The sequence below is a fragment of the Lathyrus oleraceus genome, chromosome 6, assembly GCF_024323335.1.
Source record: "Lathyrus oleraceus cultivar Zhongwan6 chromosome 6, CAAS_Psat_ZW6_1.0, whole genome shotgun sequence".
Classification (NCBI taxonomy): domain Eukaryota; kingdom Viridiplantae; phylum Streptophyta; class Magnoliopsida; order Fabales; family Fabaceae; genus Lathyrus; species Lathyrus oleraceus.
The window spans coordinates 122,229,244-122,248,125 of NC_066584.1; the positions used below are offsets into that span (position 1 = coordinate 122,229,244).

Sequence of the window (18,882 nt, forward strand, 5' to 3'; positions counted from 1 at the left end):
CTTGTTTCATCTTTGGTCTTGGATCAAGAGAATTGGTTTCGAAAATATAAAACTGATTTTTATATATATTTTTATTTTTCTCAAATAAAATTGATTGTTTTTTAAAAGTAATTTTTCTGGAATTTATCTTTTTTGTTTTTGAATTTAAATGAAATTTTTATAGTAAAATCTTATTTTAAGTCACTTTTACATAAAATTCTTTTACTTCCAAACCAAATTAATATAATAATATTTATTCATTCAAAATCATTTTGTACTTTTTATTTTATAATATTAATTATATTTATTTTATTTTAAAATAAAAAGGGATCATAGACTAAGGGTCCTCTTGTCCTTATTCAGGACTGAAAAAAATATTTTTAATTAATTTTAATAATTTAAATTTAAATTAATTATTGTGTTATTTAATTTTTATTTTTATTTAATTAATTAATAAAACTAATTTAATTATTAAATAATGTATCCTTTTAAATTATTTAATTAATTAATATAAACTTTTTTTTATGATATTAGAAACATAACGTATAAATAATACTCTCTGCTCCAAATTATAAGATATTTTTAACATTTTATATGAATTATAAAAAATAATTATTTTTGTATGGAAAAGAGGAATTATATATAACTTTAAAATATTAATTTTTATTTATTATCTTAAAAAGAAATTTAAAATTTTTAAAGAATAAATGATAATAAATAGAAGATATTGTGTACATATGCATTAAAATTTTAAAATAATTTATAATTTATAATTTATGATAGAAAGAATATAATATGTAATGGAATTTTTAAAAAATAAAATCTAAACTTAAACATTTTTTGAAAAACTATATAATTTTATTATATTAAATTTTAACATTGAATATCTAAATTATTAAATATTAAAATTACTTTTTTAATAAATTCTCATAAAAATATTAGATATATAAAATTAGAATTACTTTTTTTTAGGTCTGGTTAATATGTGCACTCAGAATACGTGTTGAAGAATATAAAAATAAAAAATTGTATTAAAAATATTTTTTTTTTAATTTTTAACAATTAAATACATGATTTTTTAAACAATATCATTCATTTTGATTTCCTCACAAGTACTTTAATATTATATGTTTGAAAATCACAATAACATGAATACTCTGTCCATCTCATAATTAATGACTCAAGGACAATTTTATACCGATTAAAAATAATAATAAAAAAAATTATTTATCATATATTAAAAATGAAATGGTAAAATTAAAAAATATATATTAAAAATTGAAATAAATTATTTATTTTAAAATATTTATTTATTATAAATAAATCATTCATGGAATAAGTACTAATATTCACAAAAGTCTTAAAATGACATATTAAAAGTTTTTGTTTAAGTCTCAATTAAGAGATTAAGAGACCAATCCAACTTTAAAAAAAAAAATTGTCCTAGAATAATATACATATTTAAATATTTCAATTGAGTTTAAATTTTAAATTTAAAAGAGTCCATTAATTATTGACAAAACACTATATATAACAAGATTGAGTTGACTTGACGTTAAAAAAATTGACACTTACATCAATGTAAAGAGATCGAGTTGAAAAAATCGACCTCTTTAGATCGATCCAACTCAATTTTATTCCATAAGATGTCTCATAAATTTATGTGAACTCTTTTAAATTTAAAGTTAAACTCAATCCAAATCTATATATATATATATATATATATATATATATATATATATATATATATATATATATATATATATATATATATATATAATATTTTAATTTTAGAAGTTGTGTTGCCAAATTTAAAAGTCCACAAATTACTCTTTTCATTACAACTTCTTAAAAAAAAAGTTCCTATCATTAATTGTAAAAGGACCACATTTTTTCAAAAACTTATTTCTACACTTAGTCAAAAAATAATAATTATTTGTAACAATTTTTCTTTTAATAACTAAAATGTAACATAGTATAATAAGTATTGGAGGAATTAGTATAGATATTCGGAAAGGAAAGTTTGATTCTTAAATAGTGACCTCTTATCTCCACAACTCACAAACATCATTTTTTCCACTATTCTTGTGTTCTCTTCTCTTCTCTGATCTTCTTCTCTCCCACACCACAACTCACAAACATCATTTTTTCCACTATTCTTGTGTTCTCTTCTCTTCTCTGATCTTCTTCTCTCCCACAGTTAGCTCAGAAGAACTCATCCAAAATGGTTATCTCATCAACTGTCAAACATCCAGATGAACATAGTGAAAGCATAGACTGTACTTTTGCTTCTAGATACGTGCGTGAAGCAGTTCCAAAGTAAGTCCATTTTTCCTTAAAAAAACAAACTACTTAAGTTCTTCGTTGGTAGTAATTGAAACGAGGTTTGAATTTCTCTCTTTGTTGTTGGTAACAGGTTCAAGCTGTCAGAGAGTTCTATACCAAAAGATGCAGCATATCAGATAATAAACGATGAGTTGATGTTAGATGGGAAACCAAGGCTTAACTTGGCTTCATTTGTCACTACTTGGATGGAACCTGAGTGTGATAAACTCATCATGGATTCGCTTAACAAGAACTATGTTGACATGGATGAGTATCCTGTCACCACTGAGCTTCAGGTCTGTTTAGCTTTAACATGATGATATAGTTTTTCAGCAAGATTCTGAATTGTCGCTGTGATCGCGTTGTGATCTTTGATATTGCTGAGAATTGTAGTCAAATAACTCTAAAACTATAAGTTGCAGTATGGTGTTGCAGATGTATGGACCTTTAGATTCAGAGAGGGAAAGTTTTCTCTCTCTGAATCGTAGGTCATCTACATCTGCAACTCCGTATTGCAGCTTTAGAGATCCAATTTCAAACTATAACGGTGAAGTCCAAATTGCGGTTGTGAATTCTTTGTGTTTAAGTCTTGATTTTGAGTAAGCGGGTGTCTTTATATGATTATAAAGTTTTGATTTTGAGCTATGATGTTTTTAATCTTCGACATCTGACTTATTCACCTATAGCAGTGAAGTTTCATCCGATAGACTATTAGAACAAAAAGAATTTGAATTTTTTGGTATTGTATATGATCATTTTATGATGAATTTCTATCAAAACTTAAAACTGATACCGCAATTTGATTTATTTTTTGAATCCTGCAGAATCGGTGTGTGAATATAATAGCACATCTATTCAATGCTCCTATTGGTAAAGAGGAAACAGCAGTAGGTGTTGGAACCGTAGGATCATCAGAAGCAATAATGTTAGCTGGTTTAGCTTTTAAAAGGAAGTGGCAAACTAAGAGAAAATCAGAAGGCAAACCTTACGATAAGCCCAACATCGTTACCGGGGCTAATGTGCAGGTTGACAACTTATGACATGTGTATAAGCGCTTATACGATAAGTGTTTAAGTTATAAGTGTTTATGTTTAATGTTGTTTAAATATGCTACACAGGTTTGTTGGGAAAAATTTGCTAAGTACTTTGAGGTTGAACTAAAGGAAGTGAAACTCTCGGAAGGATACTATGTGATGGATCCATTGAAAGCAGTTGAAATGGTAGATGAGAACACTATCTGTGTTGCAGCCATTTTGGGTTCAACGCTGACCGGAGAGTTTGAGGATGTGAAGCTTCTTAACGAACTTCTTACTGTAAAGAACAAAGAGACGGGATGGGATACGCCGATTCATGTAGATGCTGCGAGCGGTGGTTTTGTTGCTCCGTTTCTCTACCCTGATCTGCTATGGGATTTTCGCTTGCCGTTGGTGAAAAGCATCAATGTTAGCGGTCACAAGTACGGTCTTGTTTATCCCGGTATTGGTTGGGTTGTCTGGAGGAATCAAGATGACTTGCCGGATGATCTTGTTTTTCATATCAATTATCTTGGATCTGATCAGCCAACTTTCACATTGAATTTCTCCAAAGGTAATATACTGATAGATCAGTCACATATTCAGTTAGTAGTTGTCGACCGGATGGACACGGGTTTGAACCTGCTACATCCAGCCATTAGGCTATTAGACCAAAAACAAAGAATATACTCATAGATCATTCTAGCAAATAGTTTTTTCCTTGAATTTTTCTTTGTATTTCTTTCGACAGGATCGAGTCAAATCATTGCTCAATACTACCAATTCATTCGACTTGGATTCGAGGTAATTATATTATCATTTTGATGCTCAATCTCAAGTATATGTGTGATATAGCTATAGGTAAAATATTTCAATTTTGTGCTATACTTGTTTTCTTATACATCCTGTTATGTTTCTTGCACTAAGGGCTACAAAAATGTGATGGAAAATTGCTTGGCGAACACGAGAATTCTGAAAGAAGGAATTGAGAAAACTGGAAAGTTTAAGATTGTGTCCAAGGACGTCGGCGTGCCACTTGTAGCGTTCTCGTTGAAAGACAGTAGCCGGCACACGGTATTCGAGATAGCAGACCATTTGAGAAAATACGGGTGGATAGTTCCGGCCTACACAATGCCTGCGGACGCGCAACACATTGCGGTCCTGCGAGTGGTGATCAGGGAGGATTTTAGCCGCAGCTTGGCTGAGAGACTTGTTTCTGATATTTGCAAAGTTGTGACTCTCTTGGAGACACTTCCAAGTACCATCTCCTCGAAAAGTGCTCATGTCGCGGTTATCGCGAGTGAGACGAGCGAGGAGGTTAAGAAAGATATTACAGAGACTCAAACTGAGATTGCAAGTTATTGGAAGAAGCTTGCTACAGGAAAGAGAGTTGGAACATGCTAGTGTTGTCAAATGTTTGTTGTGTTTTGTGAGCTACTTTGTTTGTGTCGTACAATTAAATTTAATGTGTGTAAGGATTGTTTCATTGTTACTTTATTTATCTATGTAGAGATATAACCATTGCCAATGTATCTCTAAACCATATATTTATATGAATGAATGAATATGAGTTGTCTTGTTTCCTTAGCATACATATGTAATCAAGTACATTACTCCAAGGTTTTATTTTTTCATTTCAAAATTAGGAACAAACCAAAGGCTAAAAGGAGTCGAAGAGTTCTCGAAACGAAAAACGGAGAGGGGAAGGAAAACAATCTTGCTTCAACCACAAGCAATCTTTGAAAACGTTATCAACATTTTCTTCAATTAGAACGCATCGATGAGAAAAGGGATTCGCCATAGTTCTTTTGTGGACAAGTTTTATTTATTTATTTGGAAAGCTGTCTTGTTAGATTTTTTGTGTCAACTGAACATGTTTAGGGATAATTTGAAAAGTACAAAGCTACCTAGATAAAAGGACCAGTTTGTTTTGTTTTTTTTTTAAAATGACTTTTATAATATTAAATATTTTAGTGTAAAAAAATTTACAATTTTTTTTCTTCATAAAAATTTTAAATGAAAATTTGATTTGAATAGTTATTCTTAAAATGTTATTTTAGATATTTCATCAATTTATTGAAACTTTTTTTAAATATTAAATTTTTTAAAAATCACTTAATTTTGAAGCTATTTCAAATAGCTTTTCATAAAAATCATTTTTGAGATACAACTTTCTAAAAAAATTGTGATTTTGACTATATTTTGATCTTTAATAATGTATATGTATGTTATAGAACGAACAATTCAATCTTTTAATTTATAAAAATTAAATTTGGAAATACTTGTAATATTTTGAAAAATATTTTTATAGAATCCATTTTAAAAATACAAAAAAAAAATCATTGTTTTAAAGCTAAAACAAACTGACCCAAAATGATTGTCCTTTTATCATTTTCAATCAAAACTTTCTGTTATACCATGCATTTTAAAAGGTAGTTGTGTTGTTTTGTATATGTTCTATTTTCTAAACATTTAAATAAATATGTGAGTGAAACCGTGCAATATTAGCGCTACCATTCAAGGGAGCTGGTTTTAAAAAAAGGAGTTGATTGACCGATAAGAATATCAATGAAAATATTGTTATTGTCCAAGAACTAAATAGTAAGTTGTTCAATTTGAGTGTTATGTCAAATATGTCAAATAGGCCGTCTCTTATTCGTCCTTAGTATCTCTATTGTCAGAATTGTTACATGAGTCAAAGTTGAGTTAATTTACCGATGTATGGTCAAGTTGACCTCGTTGCTGGATGAACTTGCCCCCTTCCATAAATGAATGTTCGGCCGATTTAACTCGAGATCGGTCTAAACTCATGTATGCTATCTTGATTACTCTTCAATACCATAATGTGCTATAGTACTAAAAAGGTGATGTGAGTTGATGTCAAACGGACTTGAGTTATTGCGGATATATCAATCTAATATTTTATAGTGAATTTGATAAATTCTTATACCATTACTAAAGATATGTGTGGCATAATGAAGACGGGAAGAATAAATTTAATAGAAATCTTATGGACACCCTTCTCGTTTTTGGAGTCGACTTAAGAGAGAAGGTGTCACCCAAAAGAGTGTAAGATTAGCGGATTGTGGATGACTATTTAATATCAATAATAGTTGGTTTTTCTAATCCCATTGATAACATAAAGACAATGTATGGAAGAAATTAGGAGTTGTGTGAGAGGTTATATTTGACTTGAATATTGAATATTACAATGTTGAAAGTTCAATTTGATTTTATAATTCTTGTTTAGGGAGTTAGGGAGAATCTTACTTGGGATTTTAGTAAGGGTGACAAATAGACATGTCTGTATCGTTTAGATCTGTTTCCCATAAGTTAACAAAAAATGAGTCAGGAGAAACGAAGATACTAGATAGTATGGGTCTAAAACTTTTGCATTTTAATTTCATCTTAAAAAAAAATTAAGAGCGAGGTAGAGCGGAACCGGAACCAACGAACCCTACAAGCCCTTGGGTGCAAACAATTCTTGTCATGTAAATTTTGCTCTTGCCATTAAACAAAGACCCCACAAATAAACGACGGAATTGGTCTCTTATTTTTTATTCTATCAAATCAAATAAGTTAAAAACCATTTCATTTATTCCCCACTGATTCTTCACTTTATCAATTTCCCCTCTCTTTCGAAAAAACCAAACGGAGCATTAAGGTAAAATCACGTTACTCACAAAGCCCAAAAATCACGTTTGATTCGCCCAAACGCGCTTCCAAGCATATATAATCAGTGACTCATCGGTGTTCCTTCCTTCGGCTTCTTTTCATCGGTGTTGAAAGCCGTATCATCCATCACCTAAGTAAGCTATTCCTTCTCTCCATTCCTTTCACTTCCATAAAAATCCCCCACATTCAAAACCTCATCTTTTTCACCCGCCACCTGTTTGTTTTTTTGTTTCTGAGTTTTTCCTCACTCATTTCAATGCCTTCAATTCCTAAACGCCAAATTATCTTCATGGGCATGTTTAATAGTTACATAAACTCTCTCAAAAGTCATTCCTTTTCATCACTCGCCCATCACCATCACCAGCATCATCATTATCATCATCACTCTTATCTATTCAGAAACAAAGCTTTGCCTCTAATTGTATCTGCACTTCAATCATCAATGTTTTCTGTATTTAAATACTCTACTCGTTGCCAGTTACAACTATCAGATGCTCATTATGTTCAATTGATTCAATCTTCATTGCCAGTGAACTCTTTTGTTGCATTTCATTTATCCAATCGCCATTATTGTTCCGAAACCGTTACCATGAATCAAGATTCTGGTTGTGGTGTGAGTGATGATGTTGTGGAGGTAAATGGTGTTGTGGAGAGTAATGGTTTTGAGAGTGATATTGATAAGGTGCATACCACTGTAATGGATAATTTAATTGGTTTTCACAATATGGAGAAAGCTCTTGAAAAATTAGGCATCCCATTGTCCACACCATTGGTTACTGGTGTATTGCATAGGCTTCGATACGATGAAAAGATTGCGTTTCGGTTTTTTACATGGGCTGGTCATCAAGATAGTTATTCTCATGAGCCTTGTGCTTATAATGATATGATGGATATTTTGTCTAGTACAAAGTATAAAGTAAAACAGTTTCGGATTGTTTGTGATGTGTTGGATTATATGAAGAGGAACAACAAGAGTAAGGTTCCGGCAGAAGTTCTGATGAATATGTTGAGGAAATATACTGAGAGGTATTTGACTCATGTGCAGAAGTTTGCGAAGAAGAGGATAAGAGTGAAGACGCAACCGGAAATAAATGCGTTCAACTTTCTGTTGGATGCTTTGTGCAAGTGTTGCTTGGTTGAGGAAGCTGAAGGGTTCTATAAGAGAATGAGAAAAATGATCAATCCTAATGGGGATACGTATAATATTTTGGTTTTCGGATGGTGCAGGGTTAGAAACCCGACTAGAGGGATGAAAGTGTTGGAAGAAATGATTCAATTGGGTCACAAGCCTGACAATTTCACGTATAATACTGCCCTTGATACTTACTGCAAAGCTGGGATGATAACAGACGCGGTAGAGCTTTTTGAATTCATGAGGACAAAAGGTTCAATCATATCTTCTCCCACTGCCAAGAGTTATTCAATTCTAATTGTGGCTCTCGTCCAAAACGATAGAATGGAGGAATGTCTTAAAATCATGGGGCATATGATTAGCAGTGGTTGTCTTCCTGATGTCACGACATACAAGGATATAATTGAAGGTATGTGTTTGTGTGGTAAAATAGACGAAGCTTACAAGTTCTTGGAAGGGATGGGAAACAAAGGTTACCGGCCTGATATTGTTACTTATAATTGTTTCCTCAAGGTTCTCTGCGACAATAAGAATTCTGAGGAAGCCCTTAAACTATATGGAAGAATGGTTGATTTGAATTGTGTTCCTAGTGTCCAAACTTACAATATGCTGATTTCAATGTTTTTTAGGATGGATGATCCTGACGGGGCATTTGAGACTTGGCATGAAATGGAGAAGAGAGGTTGTAGACCAGACACAGATACATACTGTGTCACGATTGAGGGTTTATTTAACTTCAATAAAGCGGAAGATGCTTGTATTCTTTTGGAAGAAGTGATAAACAAGGGAATGAAACTTCCTTATAGAAAGTTTGATTCCTTGTTGATGCAACTTTCGGCTATTGGTGATCTCAAGGCTATCCATAAGCTCTCGGATCATATGAGGAAATTCTATAATAATCCTATGGCAAGACGCTATGCTCTAAGCCAGAAGCGTAAGAGCATGGGTTTGAGAGGGAAGTCGTAGTAAGAAATTTCTTGGTTGAGTTTGTACTACCTTTCTGCAAATGCTTGGAGGAGATTCTATTATGAGGGTTTTTCTCATGTTGACAAGTATTTTCTGGTGACATGGCAGGTTTAGTATTTACCATTTTAGATTCTGCCTTCAAGCTTGTCTCTGCATTGCATGTTGGGCTACATCATGATGACAACTAGTTGCATCTTTGGACATGCTCTCTCCTGCCAATACTTTTGCATGAAAAGTTTGAGTCTTTGGATCTCAGGTATTCTTGTTTTTGTTCAGCAAAAGAAATTTTGGAAGCTGTTATGACATTCTGATTGAGCGGTGATGATTAGCTAATGCAACCTAAATGCGGAAAGATACAATTATGTATTACGTTGTCTTGTGTGGGAGAAGGGGTTGCGAATTGTGCATGACGGCAAAATTTGTTATCTGGTCAAGAATCTGTTGGTTACTTCCGTTGAAAGATATTGCAATTTAATGACATTTTGTCTAGCATCTTAAGGGTTACGATTTGACCCTATGAAATAGCTACCTGTATCACAATTAATGAATGGACAGTCACTTCAATAATGATCACAGTTTACTTTTTCCCTTCGTTGGTCACATTCTATTTTCCCATTTGCATTTCCACATTTCTTTTGATGTTTCCTTCTGTTGTTAAGCTTGTTTGTTTTGTTGGATCATCATGTAGAAGAGTGGGGTTTCTTAGACATGTGAGGAGGTTTGTTTTTGTTTTTTTTTTAATTACTTTTCCCACCTTAAGCATTGGTTCTTCACCCTAGAGAAAAATCAAAAATACCCTTAGAATTCGAAATGCACTTTCGGCCGCATCTAAATATAGCACACATATAGTTGTCAAAAAGAAATAGTTGAAAATAGACCCAAACTTTTTCTCCTAATATATATATATATATATATATATATATATATATATATATATATATATATATATATATATATATATATATATATATATATATATATATATATATATATATATATATATATATAGGGTTAAATACACTTTTCCCCCCTGTAATGTTAGCGAGTTTAGGATTACCCCCTGTAAAAATATTTTTTGTAAACCCCCCCTTATGTTATGTAGATTCCTTCATAGAACCCCCTAATATCCAGGTGGCATGGAATCTAATAAGAGGTCCTACACCTGGCATATTTTTAATTTTGTTAAAGTGATTATGTGTCATTTTACACTTTTTAATTTCAAATACCCCCTTAGAAAATTAGGGTTCTGAACATAGCAGGGAAGACGAAGACGAAATTTCCAGGGGAAGACGAAGACGAAGAAGAAGAATGCAGGGAACGAAGCAAACGAGAAACTATGCTTGACCCAATGGCTGTCTTTGCCCTGCTCTTTGGAAGTGAATTGTTTGAAGACTACGTTGGGCATCTAGCTGTTGCATCAATGGCTTCTTCTGAACTAGCGGATGAAAGTGAAGATTTGCAGGAAAAGCTAAAGGCAAGTGTGTTCCCAAATTCACTTTTCATTATGTTATAGCCTTTTTTTCTAGACTTTATATTTTCAAAGTTCTTTCTATATGTTTCTAGAACACAATAAGTAGTACAACTTCATCTCCACAGTTTCTCTTATTATGAAAGAAGCTGTTCATATTTGGTTACTGTGAGACTCCCACAAAAATTAAGTCCAGACATTGTGTGTTGACACAACAGTGTCATTAGGAGAGGCTCTTAGTCACGAGGTAGAATGCTTGGGTAAGGGGATTTTGTATGTTTAAACCATCAAACCGAGTACGGAAAGGTTATGATGCATGCATAAAACCGAGTACGGAAAGGTTATGATGCATGCATAAAACCATCAAACCACTTAGAAGCCGGTGCTAAATCTTCCATGCTAGTATTTTCTTTGATGTAGAAAAAAGATTTTATATTTTTCCACTCTTATAATGTGATTATTTTTTCTTCCTAAGAATTTAAAGCAAATGTAATGTCAACGTCTCATTCTGGTCTTTTTCCCAATCTTTCCTTGAATCATAATACATAAGTACACACACATGTATAATACATGTATTCTTCCCCTGGAATCTATTTTATGAATTTTAAATTGTGATGTGCTTCGATATAGGCTGTCCAGAAAGAAAGGGAAGAAAAGCTAGCAAGATTTTTGAAAGATTGTCTTAGCCAATATGTCCGCGGTGACCAAAAAGGTTTTTTGCAGCGCGCTGAATCTGAAGCAAAACGGCTTTCTCATGCAGGTTAGTGAATTCTAACTGCTAAACCCATGTCGCAGAAAGTTGTAACTATTGAATGCCCACGTTGAACTTCAAAGCTTGACTTAACACTTCTCTCACTGAAGTCTTAAATGTCAATAATGTTGTTTAAATTGCAGTTATAGTGATAGTGTAGCAATGTAGTATTGTAGACTTTGAACAGAACACTGTTTTCCACGATCAGCGATTGATAATGCCCAACATTCCCTAACTAGTTACCTGTGTCTCTTTTTGCAGCTTTTGGAGTTGACATGTTACATACTATTGGCTATATATACTCAAGACAAGCAGCTCAAGAACTAGGGAAAAAGGCCCTTTATCTTGACCACAGCACATGACAAACTATGTAACCATAGTGAAAATCTATTTGTATGAATGTACTACAAGTGGCTCTAGAATTTAAGAATTTGAAATCAATACATTTTTCATTGGAACTCTATCTTGTACCTTTTCACTGTTTCACTGACAATGACTCTTTGTTGCTGTCCAAGTAGTGCATCATAAGAGCCCCACAGAATTTATGTTTTTTTTTAACTCTAAAGAGTTTATAGGTTTGAGTGTCGAGTGTTGAGAAGTGGAGGGACCACACAAAGTTCCTATCACTCATAAATTAGCTGTTTGTAAAATAGCCATCTTTATTATAGTTTCTTTTTACCAGCACAGATTCCATTTTCCTTCAAATTACTTTAGAAAAAAACATTGCAAAATTAATTCCCAGAAGTTCCTTTCTCATTTTAAAAAAAGCCAAAACAAAGAAATCTAACATCATATTAACATCCTTCCATAATACCACAATGTCCTACCGTAAATTCATAGGCAAACTTGGAATAAACCAATATTTACATCCAAAATGGCCTAAACTAGCATCACATGAAATTCAGAAAATACAAGAAACGTCCAAGACAAGTTCAAGGTTTTGTACATAATATACAGACCTCAACATAAACATCTATTTGGTTCAATGAGCCGAGTGAGGGAAAGCGTTTATAGCCCGGTGAGGCCGAGCGCAACAAGCACAATGCACAGACGTGAGATTCAAACAGCCACTAATGATGAGTGAATGTCTTCCTGAGCAGGTATGAAGTGCAGGGAATGAGTCACAAACAGCCTGAACAGCTGAAGGGGTGAGTGATGTACACTGACTAATGTTCAAAGTCCTTAAACCATCCTCATCATTCTCACCATTCACAGATCCCCACATCTTGTTTTTCACTTTGCTCTGTGCCAATGAATACATTGCTCTGTCTGTTATGTTTTTGCAGTAGTACAGCCCAAGTGACCTCAGATGAGGACACCTATTTGCCAATGCTATTACACTTTCATCTGCAGCAAATAAGGAACAACATGAAGACAAAACCAAGAACAAGACAACTAATTAGAAACTATAGTATTATATAGAAAATGCCGCAATTAGGATCAAAATACCTGTTATAAGGACACAACCACATAAGTCAAGTGTTCTAAGATCAGGGCACCCATATGCTAAACTCATCACACCAACATCACTTATTTGTTCACACCATCCAAGGTTCAAAAACTGTAACTCGTTGCAGTAATGTCCAATTGCCTGGATCATAGATCATAACCATCTTAAGCCCTTCTTTTCATAAAAAAATTAATCAAGTAAATCTAAACAGACCCTAATTTTTACATGAAATTAACAACCAACATACCTGTAATGCAGTATCTGATACAGCTTTAACACAACCACACAGATTCAAAACTTTCAGCTTTCTGCATAAACTAGCTAGATAAGCCAAAGCTTTGTCACTAAAAGCTGAACAGCCACTGATGTTGAGTTTTATAAGATCACAACAACCTAAAGCTATAGCATACAGCGAACGATCGGTAAGCTTGAAACTTTTGGTGAGGTCCAGAACCTGCAGGTCGGGACAGAATTTTGAAACAGCCTCAACAGCATTGTCCTCAAGTTGAGGCTTGTCTTGTCGAAGGATTAGAGTTTGCAACTTTGTAAAATGGTCCTGGTAGACCTAAGAAGATTAGGATAAGAGAAAGTGGAGAGGATGGTGCAAGGAAGAGAAGATCTGGTGTTGCATATAAGTGCACCAAATGTGATAATTTTGCTCACCATATAATTCCTGCATTTCCAAAATTTGCGACCGGGGTTTTCAATTGACTTGGGATAGGGATGGATTTCACGAAGAGAGAGAGGGATGGATTTGGAACCCTAATTTCTAGTTTATGCCATGCTGGAGACCTAATGAAGATTCACATGTGAAAATAAAAAAATTAAAAAGCCACGTCTGAAATAAAAAACCAAGATTCCATGCCACCTGGATATTAGGGGGTTCTATGAAGGAATCTACATAACATAAGGGGGTATTGAAAAAATAACTTTACCAGGGGGTAACCCTAAACTCGCTAACATTACAGGGGGTAAAGTGTATTTAACCCATATATATATATATATATATATATATATATATATATATATATATATATATATATATATATTAGGAGAAAAAGTTTGGGTCTATTTTCAACTATTTCTTTTTGACAACTGAATGTGTGCTATATTTAGATGCGGCCGAAAGTGCATTTCGAATTCTAAGGGTATTTTTGATTTTTCTCTAGGGTGAAGAACCAATGCTTAAGGTGGGAAAAAGTAATTAAAAAAAAAACAAAAACAAACCTCCTCACATGTCTAAGAAACCCCCACTCTTCTACATGATGATCCAACAAAACAAACAAGCTTAACAACAGAAGGAAACATCAAAAGAAATGTGGAAATGCAAATGGGAAAATAGAATGTGACCAACGAAGGGAAAAAGTAAACTGTGATCATTATTGAAGTGACTGTCCATTCATTAATTGTGATACAGGTAGCTATTTCATAGGGTCAAATCGTAACCCTTAAGATGCTAGACAAAATGTCATTAAATTGCAATATCTTTCAACGGAAGTAACCAACAGATTCTTGACCAGATAACAAATTTTGCCGTCATGCACAATTCGCAACCCCTTCTCCCACACAAGACAACGTAATACATAATTGTATCTTTCCGCATTTAGGTTGCATTAGCTAATCATCACCGCTCAATCAGAATGTCATAACAGCTTCCAAAATTTCTTTTGCTGAACAAAAACAAGAATACCTGAGATCCAAAGACTCAAACTTTTCATGCAAAAGTATTGGCAGGAGAGAGCATGTCCAAAGATGCAACTAGTTGTCATCATGATGTAGCCCAACATGCAATGCAGAGACAAGCTTGAAGGCAGAATCTAAAATGGTAAATACTAAACCTGCCATGTCACCAGAAAATACTTGTCAACATGAGAAAAACCCTCATAATAGAATCTCCTCCAAGCATTTGCAGAAAGGTAGTACAAACTCAACCAAGAAATTTCTTACTACGACTTCCCTCTCAAACCCATGCTCTTACGCTTCTGGCTTAGAGCATAGCGTCTTGCCATAGGATTATTATAGAATTTCCTCATATGATCCGAGAGCTTATGGATAGCCTTGAGATCACCAATAGCCGAAAGTTGCATCAACAAGGAATCAAACTTTCTATAAGGAAGTTTCATTCCCTTGTTTATCACTTCTTCCAAAAGAATACAAGCATCTTCCGCTTTATTGAAGTTAAATAAACCCTCAATCGTGACACAGTATGTATCTGTGTCTGGTCTACAACCTCTCTTCTCCATTTCATGCCAAGTCTCAAATGCCCCGTCAGGATCATCCATCCTAAAAAACATTGAAATCAGCATATTGTAAGTTTGGACACTAGGAACACAATTCAAATCAACCATTCTTCCATATAGTTTAAGGGCTTCCTCAGAATTCTTATTGTCGCAGAGAACCTTGAGGAAACAATTATAAGTAACAATATCAGGCCGATAACCTTTGTTTCCCATCCCTTCCAAGAACTTGTAAGCTTCGTCTATTTTACCACACAAACACATACCTTCAATTATATCCTTGTATGTCGTGACATCAGGAAGACAACCACTGCTAATCATATACCCCATGATTTTAAGACATTCCTCCATTCTATCGTTTTGGACGAGAGCCACAATTAGAATTGAATAACTCTTGGCAGTGGGAGAAGATATGATTGAACCTTTTGTCCTCATGAATTCAAAAAGCTCTACCGCGTCTGTTATCATCCCAGCTTTGCAGTAAGTATCAAGGGCAGTATTATACGTGAAATTGTCAGGCTTGTGACCCAATTGAATCATTTCTTCCAACACTTTCATCCCTCTAGTCGGGTTTCTAACCCTGCACCATCCGAAAACCAAAATATTATACGTATCCCCATTAGGATTGATCATTTTTCTCATTCTCTTATAGAACCCTTCAGCTTCCTCAACCAAGCAACACTTGCACAAAGCATCCAACAGAAAGTTGAACGCATTTATTTCTGGTTGCGTCTTCACTCTTATCCTCTTCTTCTTCGCAAACTTCTGCACATGAGTCAAATACCTCTCAGTATATTTCCTCAACATATTCATCAGAACTTCTGCCGGAACCTTACTCTTGTTGTTCCTCTTCATATAATCCAACACATCACAAACAATCCGAAACTGTTTTACTTTATACTTTGTACTAGACAAAATATCCATCATATCATTATAAGCACAAGGCTCATGAGAATAACTATCTTGATGACCAGCCCATGTAAAAAACCGAAACGCAATCTTTTCATCGTATCGAAGCCTATGCAATACACCAGTAACCAATGGTGTGGACAATGGGATGCCTAATTTTTCAAGAGCTTTCTCCATATTGTGAAAACCAATTAAATTATCCATTACAGTGGTATGCACCTTATCAATATCACTCTCAAAACCATTACTCTCCACAACACCATTTACCTCCACAACATCATCACTCACACCACAACCAGAATCTTGATTCATGGTAACGGTTTCGGAACAATAATGGCGATTGGATAAATGAAATGCAACAAAAGAGTTCACTGGCAATGAAGATTGAATCAATTGAACATAATGAGCATCTGATAGTTGTAACTGGCAACGAGTAGAGTATTTAAATACAGAAAACATTGATGATTGAAGTGCAGATACAATTAGAGGCAAAGCTTTGTTTCTAAAAAAACCTGATGACTACCAAATGTTGAAGGAATGTATCTGAGCTATCGAAGGGTTATCTACTTACGGTATGGACGCTAAGGAACTATGTTTGGTACCTAATGTGGTTCTATCTCAGAAGTTCAAAATCCCCGACCTGCAGAAGTACAAGGGGTTGAGTTTCCTGAAGAGCCACATAACAATGTATTATAGAAAGATGGCCTCTTACATCGACAATGATTCTTTGCTTATTCATTTTGTCCAGGATAGCTTGTCTGGAGCTTCTCTTGATTGGTACATGGGATTATAACATATCAAGATTCGGTCTTGGAAGGATCTATTTGATGCTTTATTGAAGTAATACAAGTATAATCTTAATATGGCTCAGACTAGATTGCAACTCCAGAATCAAACTCAAAGAAACAATGAGACTTTCAAAGAGTATGCCCAATGTTGGAGAGAAATGGCAGCCCGGGTTCGACCTCCTCTGTCTGACTCTGAGCTCTTGGATATTTTCATGGGTACACCCCAAAGGACATATTTTGAAAAGATGGTGGGAAGTATTTCATCCAATTTCTTAGATGTAGGCACAAAAAGAAGTTTGTATTTTTTTTAGAAGTTTGAGAAAAGAGTTTGAGTATGCTTAAGTGTTTTAGCATTTATTGAGATTTTTTTTCTGGATCACTTTACAAAGTCAGGGTTTATTAAGAAAAAGGGTGATAATTTTAGAACAATAAGTTTTTGAAGTAGGGAGAAGTTTTGAAATTTTAAGAAATGGGAAGGAGAGGAAGAGACTATCCTAAAGCATAAAGTAAATGACATGAAATAGAAGGTCTCATTGTAAGGTAACCCAAGAGAAAACATCTGTGTGTGCAAGTGTACTAACCACAAGATGGAGCAAGCATTTGACATTGGTCAAAACAAGCATCTATTTTCCTTTGGATTGAGCCACAAGATACAAAGCACACAAGCAGATGAATATCAAGAGATCCGGATGAACACAAAGCCATTGAGACATCCAAGTCTTGAGTTGGAGATCAAAGGGACCCAGAGGGATCACAAGGTCTCAGATGAATCACAAAGTATCAGATGATTTACAAAGTATCAGATTAACTCAAAGCAAGGGTAAAACACTAAGTCCTTAAGGTGCAAAGTCAAAAAATACTCCTCAAGCAAGGGATAATAACACAAAGTTCATAAGATCATATTAAAGCTTTTTAGGATTTCAGTCATTTTATCATGCTTTTGTTCTTTTGAAATAAGGAAGCAAAACAAGCCAAAATTAAAAGGCAAGAATGTAATTGACATGGATGTAAAGTGCATAAAGTAAATGTTAGTAGGTTAGATGTAACAAGTTAGTGGTCAAAAGGCAAACAATGTATGTAGCATCATGTTAGAGTGTTGATACAACATCAAACTCCCAAGGCATGAAGCACAAATAGTTCAAAACTCAAAGAAGAAAGAAGAGAACAAAAGGCAAAATGAAAACAAACTCAAGTGTTTGACTTAGGGTTCACTATCAACAAGTCAAGGGACCCAAACATATGACACAACTTAGGGATCATCTATCATTAACTCAAAGTGTCAAAAATATGATCAGATGATTATTCGATTGTAGTGTGAGTGCTATTATGAGTAAGTATTTGTTTATCGTCTCCACAAGGATTAGTGCGATATCAATGTCGTTCAACAGATACTAAGATTTTAAGCTTGGTTTGCAAAATTGTTTTTAAAGCTACACTATATAAAATGAATAACATACCAATTTGTTAGTTGTGAGACACTTTTAGTGAGGAGGGGAGAGAGAGAGAGAGAATAAGGATTGTTATTGTTGAATTTTATAAAAGTTGTCAAACTGAATTACTATATACAAAACTACTTATACTCTAAGTAACAAATTAACGGGCTAATTTAATAACTAAGTAACTAATAAACCCTAATTTTAACTAACTTAGACTTGAACTATAACTTGGATTGTATCACAACAAATACTACTTTTATCATTTCTAATATTTAATAAGAAATATTTTAATAAAAATCTTATTTGCTTTATTTATTTATATATATTTTTTAGTTTGGATTAATTCATTAATTAAATCATTTATTAGGCCCATTTGTTTTGGCTTTTTTTTAAAATGATTTTTATAGTGTAACATATTTTGATGTAAAAAAAATTTATAAAAAAATTTTTTAAATGAAAATTTGGTTTGAATAGTTATTCTTAAAATGTTATTTTAGTTATTTCATCATTTTATCGAAAAAAAATTTGGATATCAAAATTTTAAAAAACCACTTAATTTTGAAAGTATTTCAAATAGTCTTTAATTGGAAAATACTAGTACCCATTGCACTAACACAAGTGATGATTGCGGCTATCTTCTTTTAGAATATTACTCGCTTTCATCTCATAAAGAATTTATCATTTTCACTTTTTTTATATCTCAAATTTTTTGTCTTTTTAAAAAATTAAAATAATTTTTAATAAACTTTTCTA

At 33.4% G+C, this 18,882-nt stretch overlaps 4 protein-coding genes across 5 annotated transcripts; 2 read left to right on the forward strand and 2 right to left on the reverse strand.

Moving 5' to 3' along the window:
* The first annotated feature begins 1,966 nt into the window (after window positions 1–1,966).
* LOC127095034 (glutamate decarboxylase) lies at window positions 1,967–4,904 on the forward strand. The gene is made up of 6 exons (XM_051033782.1): window positions 1,967–2,298; window positions 2,396–2,600; window positions 3,129–3,329; window positions 3,423–3,891; window positions 4,069–4,121; window positions 4,245–4,904. Exons 1-6 carry the CDS (start codon window positions 2,204–2,206, stop codon window positions 4,719–4,721), a joined length of 1,500 nt encoding a protein of 499 aa, XP_050889739.1. The 5' UTR covers window positions 1,967–2,203; the 3' UTR covers window positions 4,722–4,904.
* A 1,982-nt stretch (window positions 4,905–6,886) lies between these two features.
* Window positions 6,887–10,489, forward strand: LOC127095035 (pentatricopeptide repeat-containing protein At1g73400, mitochondrial). Of its 2 annotated transcripts, none has more exons than XM_051033783.1 (2): window positions 6,887–9,346; window positions 10,325–10,489. In XM_051033783.1, exon 1 carries the CDS (start codon window positions 7,249–7,251, stop codon window positions 9,088–9,090), a length of 1,842 nt encoding a protein of 613 aa, XP_050889740.1. In that variant the 5' UTR covers window positions 6,887–7,248; the 3' UTR covers window positions 9,091–9,346; window positions 10,325–10,489. The 2 variants fall into 2 exon arrangements, with proteins under 2 accessions (XP_050889740.1, XP_050889741.1); XM_051033784.1 differs by having other exon boundaries at window positions 10,350–10,487.
* A 1,590-nt stretch (window positions 10,490–12,079) lies between these two features.
* LOC127095036 (F-box protein SKP2A) lies at window positions 12,080–13,741 on the reverse strand. The gene is made up of 4 exons (XM_051033785.1): window positions 13,423–13,741; window positions 13,007–13,315; window positions 12,759–12,900; window positions 12,080–12,656 (listed from the first exon to the last, which is right to left on the reverse strand). Exons 1-4 carry the CDS (start codon window positions 13,423–13,425, stop codon window positions 12,292–12,294), a joined length of 819 nt encoding a protein of 272 aa, XP_050889742.1. The 5' UTR covers window positions 13,426–13,741; the 3' UTR covers window positions 12,080–12,291.
* A 364-nt stretch (window positions 13,742–14,105) lies between these two features.
* On the reverse strand, window positions 14,106–16,406 carry LOC127095037 (pentatricopeptide repeat-containing protein At1g73400, mitochondrial). Its single transcript, XM_051033786.1, has one exon. It carries the CDS (start codon window positions 16,362–16,364, stop codon window positions 14,706–14,708), a length of 1,659 nt encoding a protein of 552 aa, XP_050889743.1. The 5' UTR covers window positions 16,365–16,406; the 3' UTR covers window positions 14,106–14,705.
* Between the last annotated feature and the right edge of the window lie 2,476 nt (window positions 16,407–18,882).

Bases quoted from the DNA above. Each gene is read 5' to 3' on its own strand.
- LOC127095034 (XM_051033782.1), top strand. From the start codon at position 2,204: ATGGTTATCTCATCAACTGTCAAACATCCAGATGAACATAGTGAAAGC. The intron at 2,299-2,395 runs GTAAGTCCATTT...TGTTGGTAACAG, and splicing joins GTGCGTGAAGCAGTTCCAAA to GTTCAAGCTGTCAGAGAGTT. The intron at 3,330-3,422 runs GTTGACAACTTA...TATGCTACACAG, and splicing joins TTACCGGGGCTAATGTGCAG to GTTTGTTGGGAAAAATTTGC.
- LOC127095036 (XM_051033785.1), bottom strand. The intron at 12,901-13,006 runs GTATGTTGGTTG...TCTATGATCCAG, and splicing joins TATCAGATACTGCATTACAG to GCAATTGGACATTACTGCAA. The intron at 12,657-12,758 runs GTATTTTGATCC...TATTTGCTGCAG, and splicing joins TGGTTGTGTCCTTATAACAG to ATGAAAGTGTAATAGCATTG.
- LOC127095035 (XM_051033783.1), top strand. From the start codon at position 7,249: ATGCCTTCAATTCCTAAACGCCAAATTATCTTCATGGGCATGTTTAAT.
- LOC127095037 (XM_051033786.1), bottom strand. From the start codon at position 16,364: ATGTTTTCTGTATTTAAATACTCTACTCGTTGCCAGTTACAACTATCA.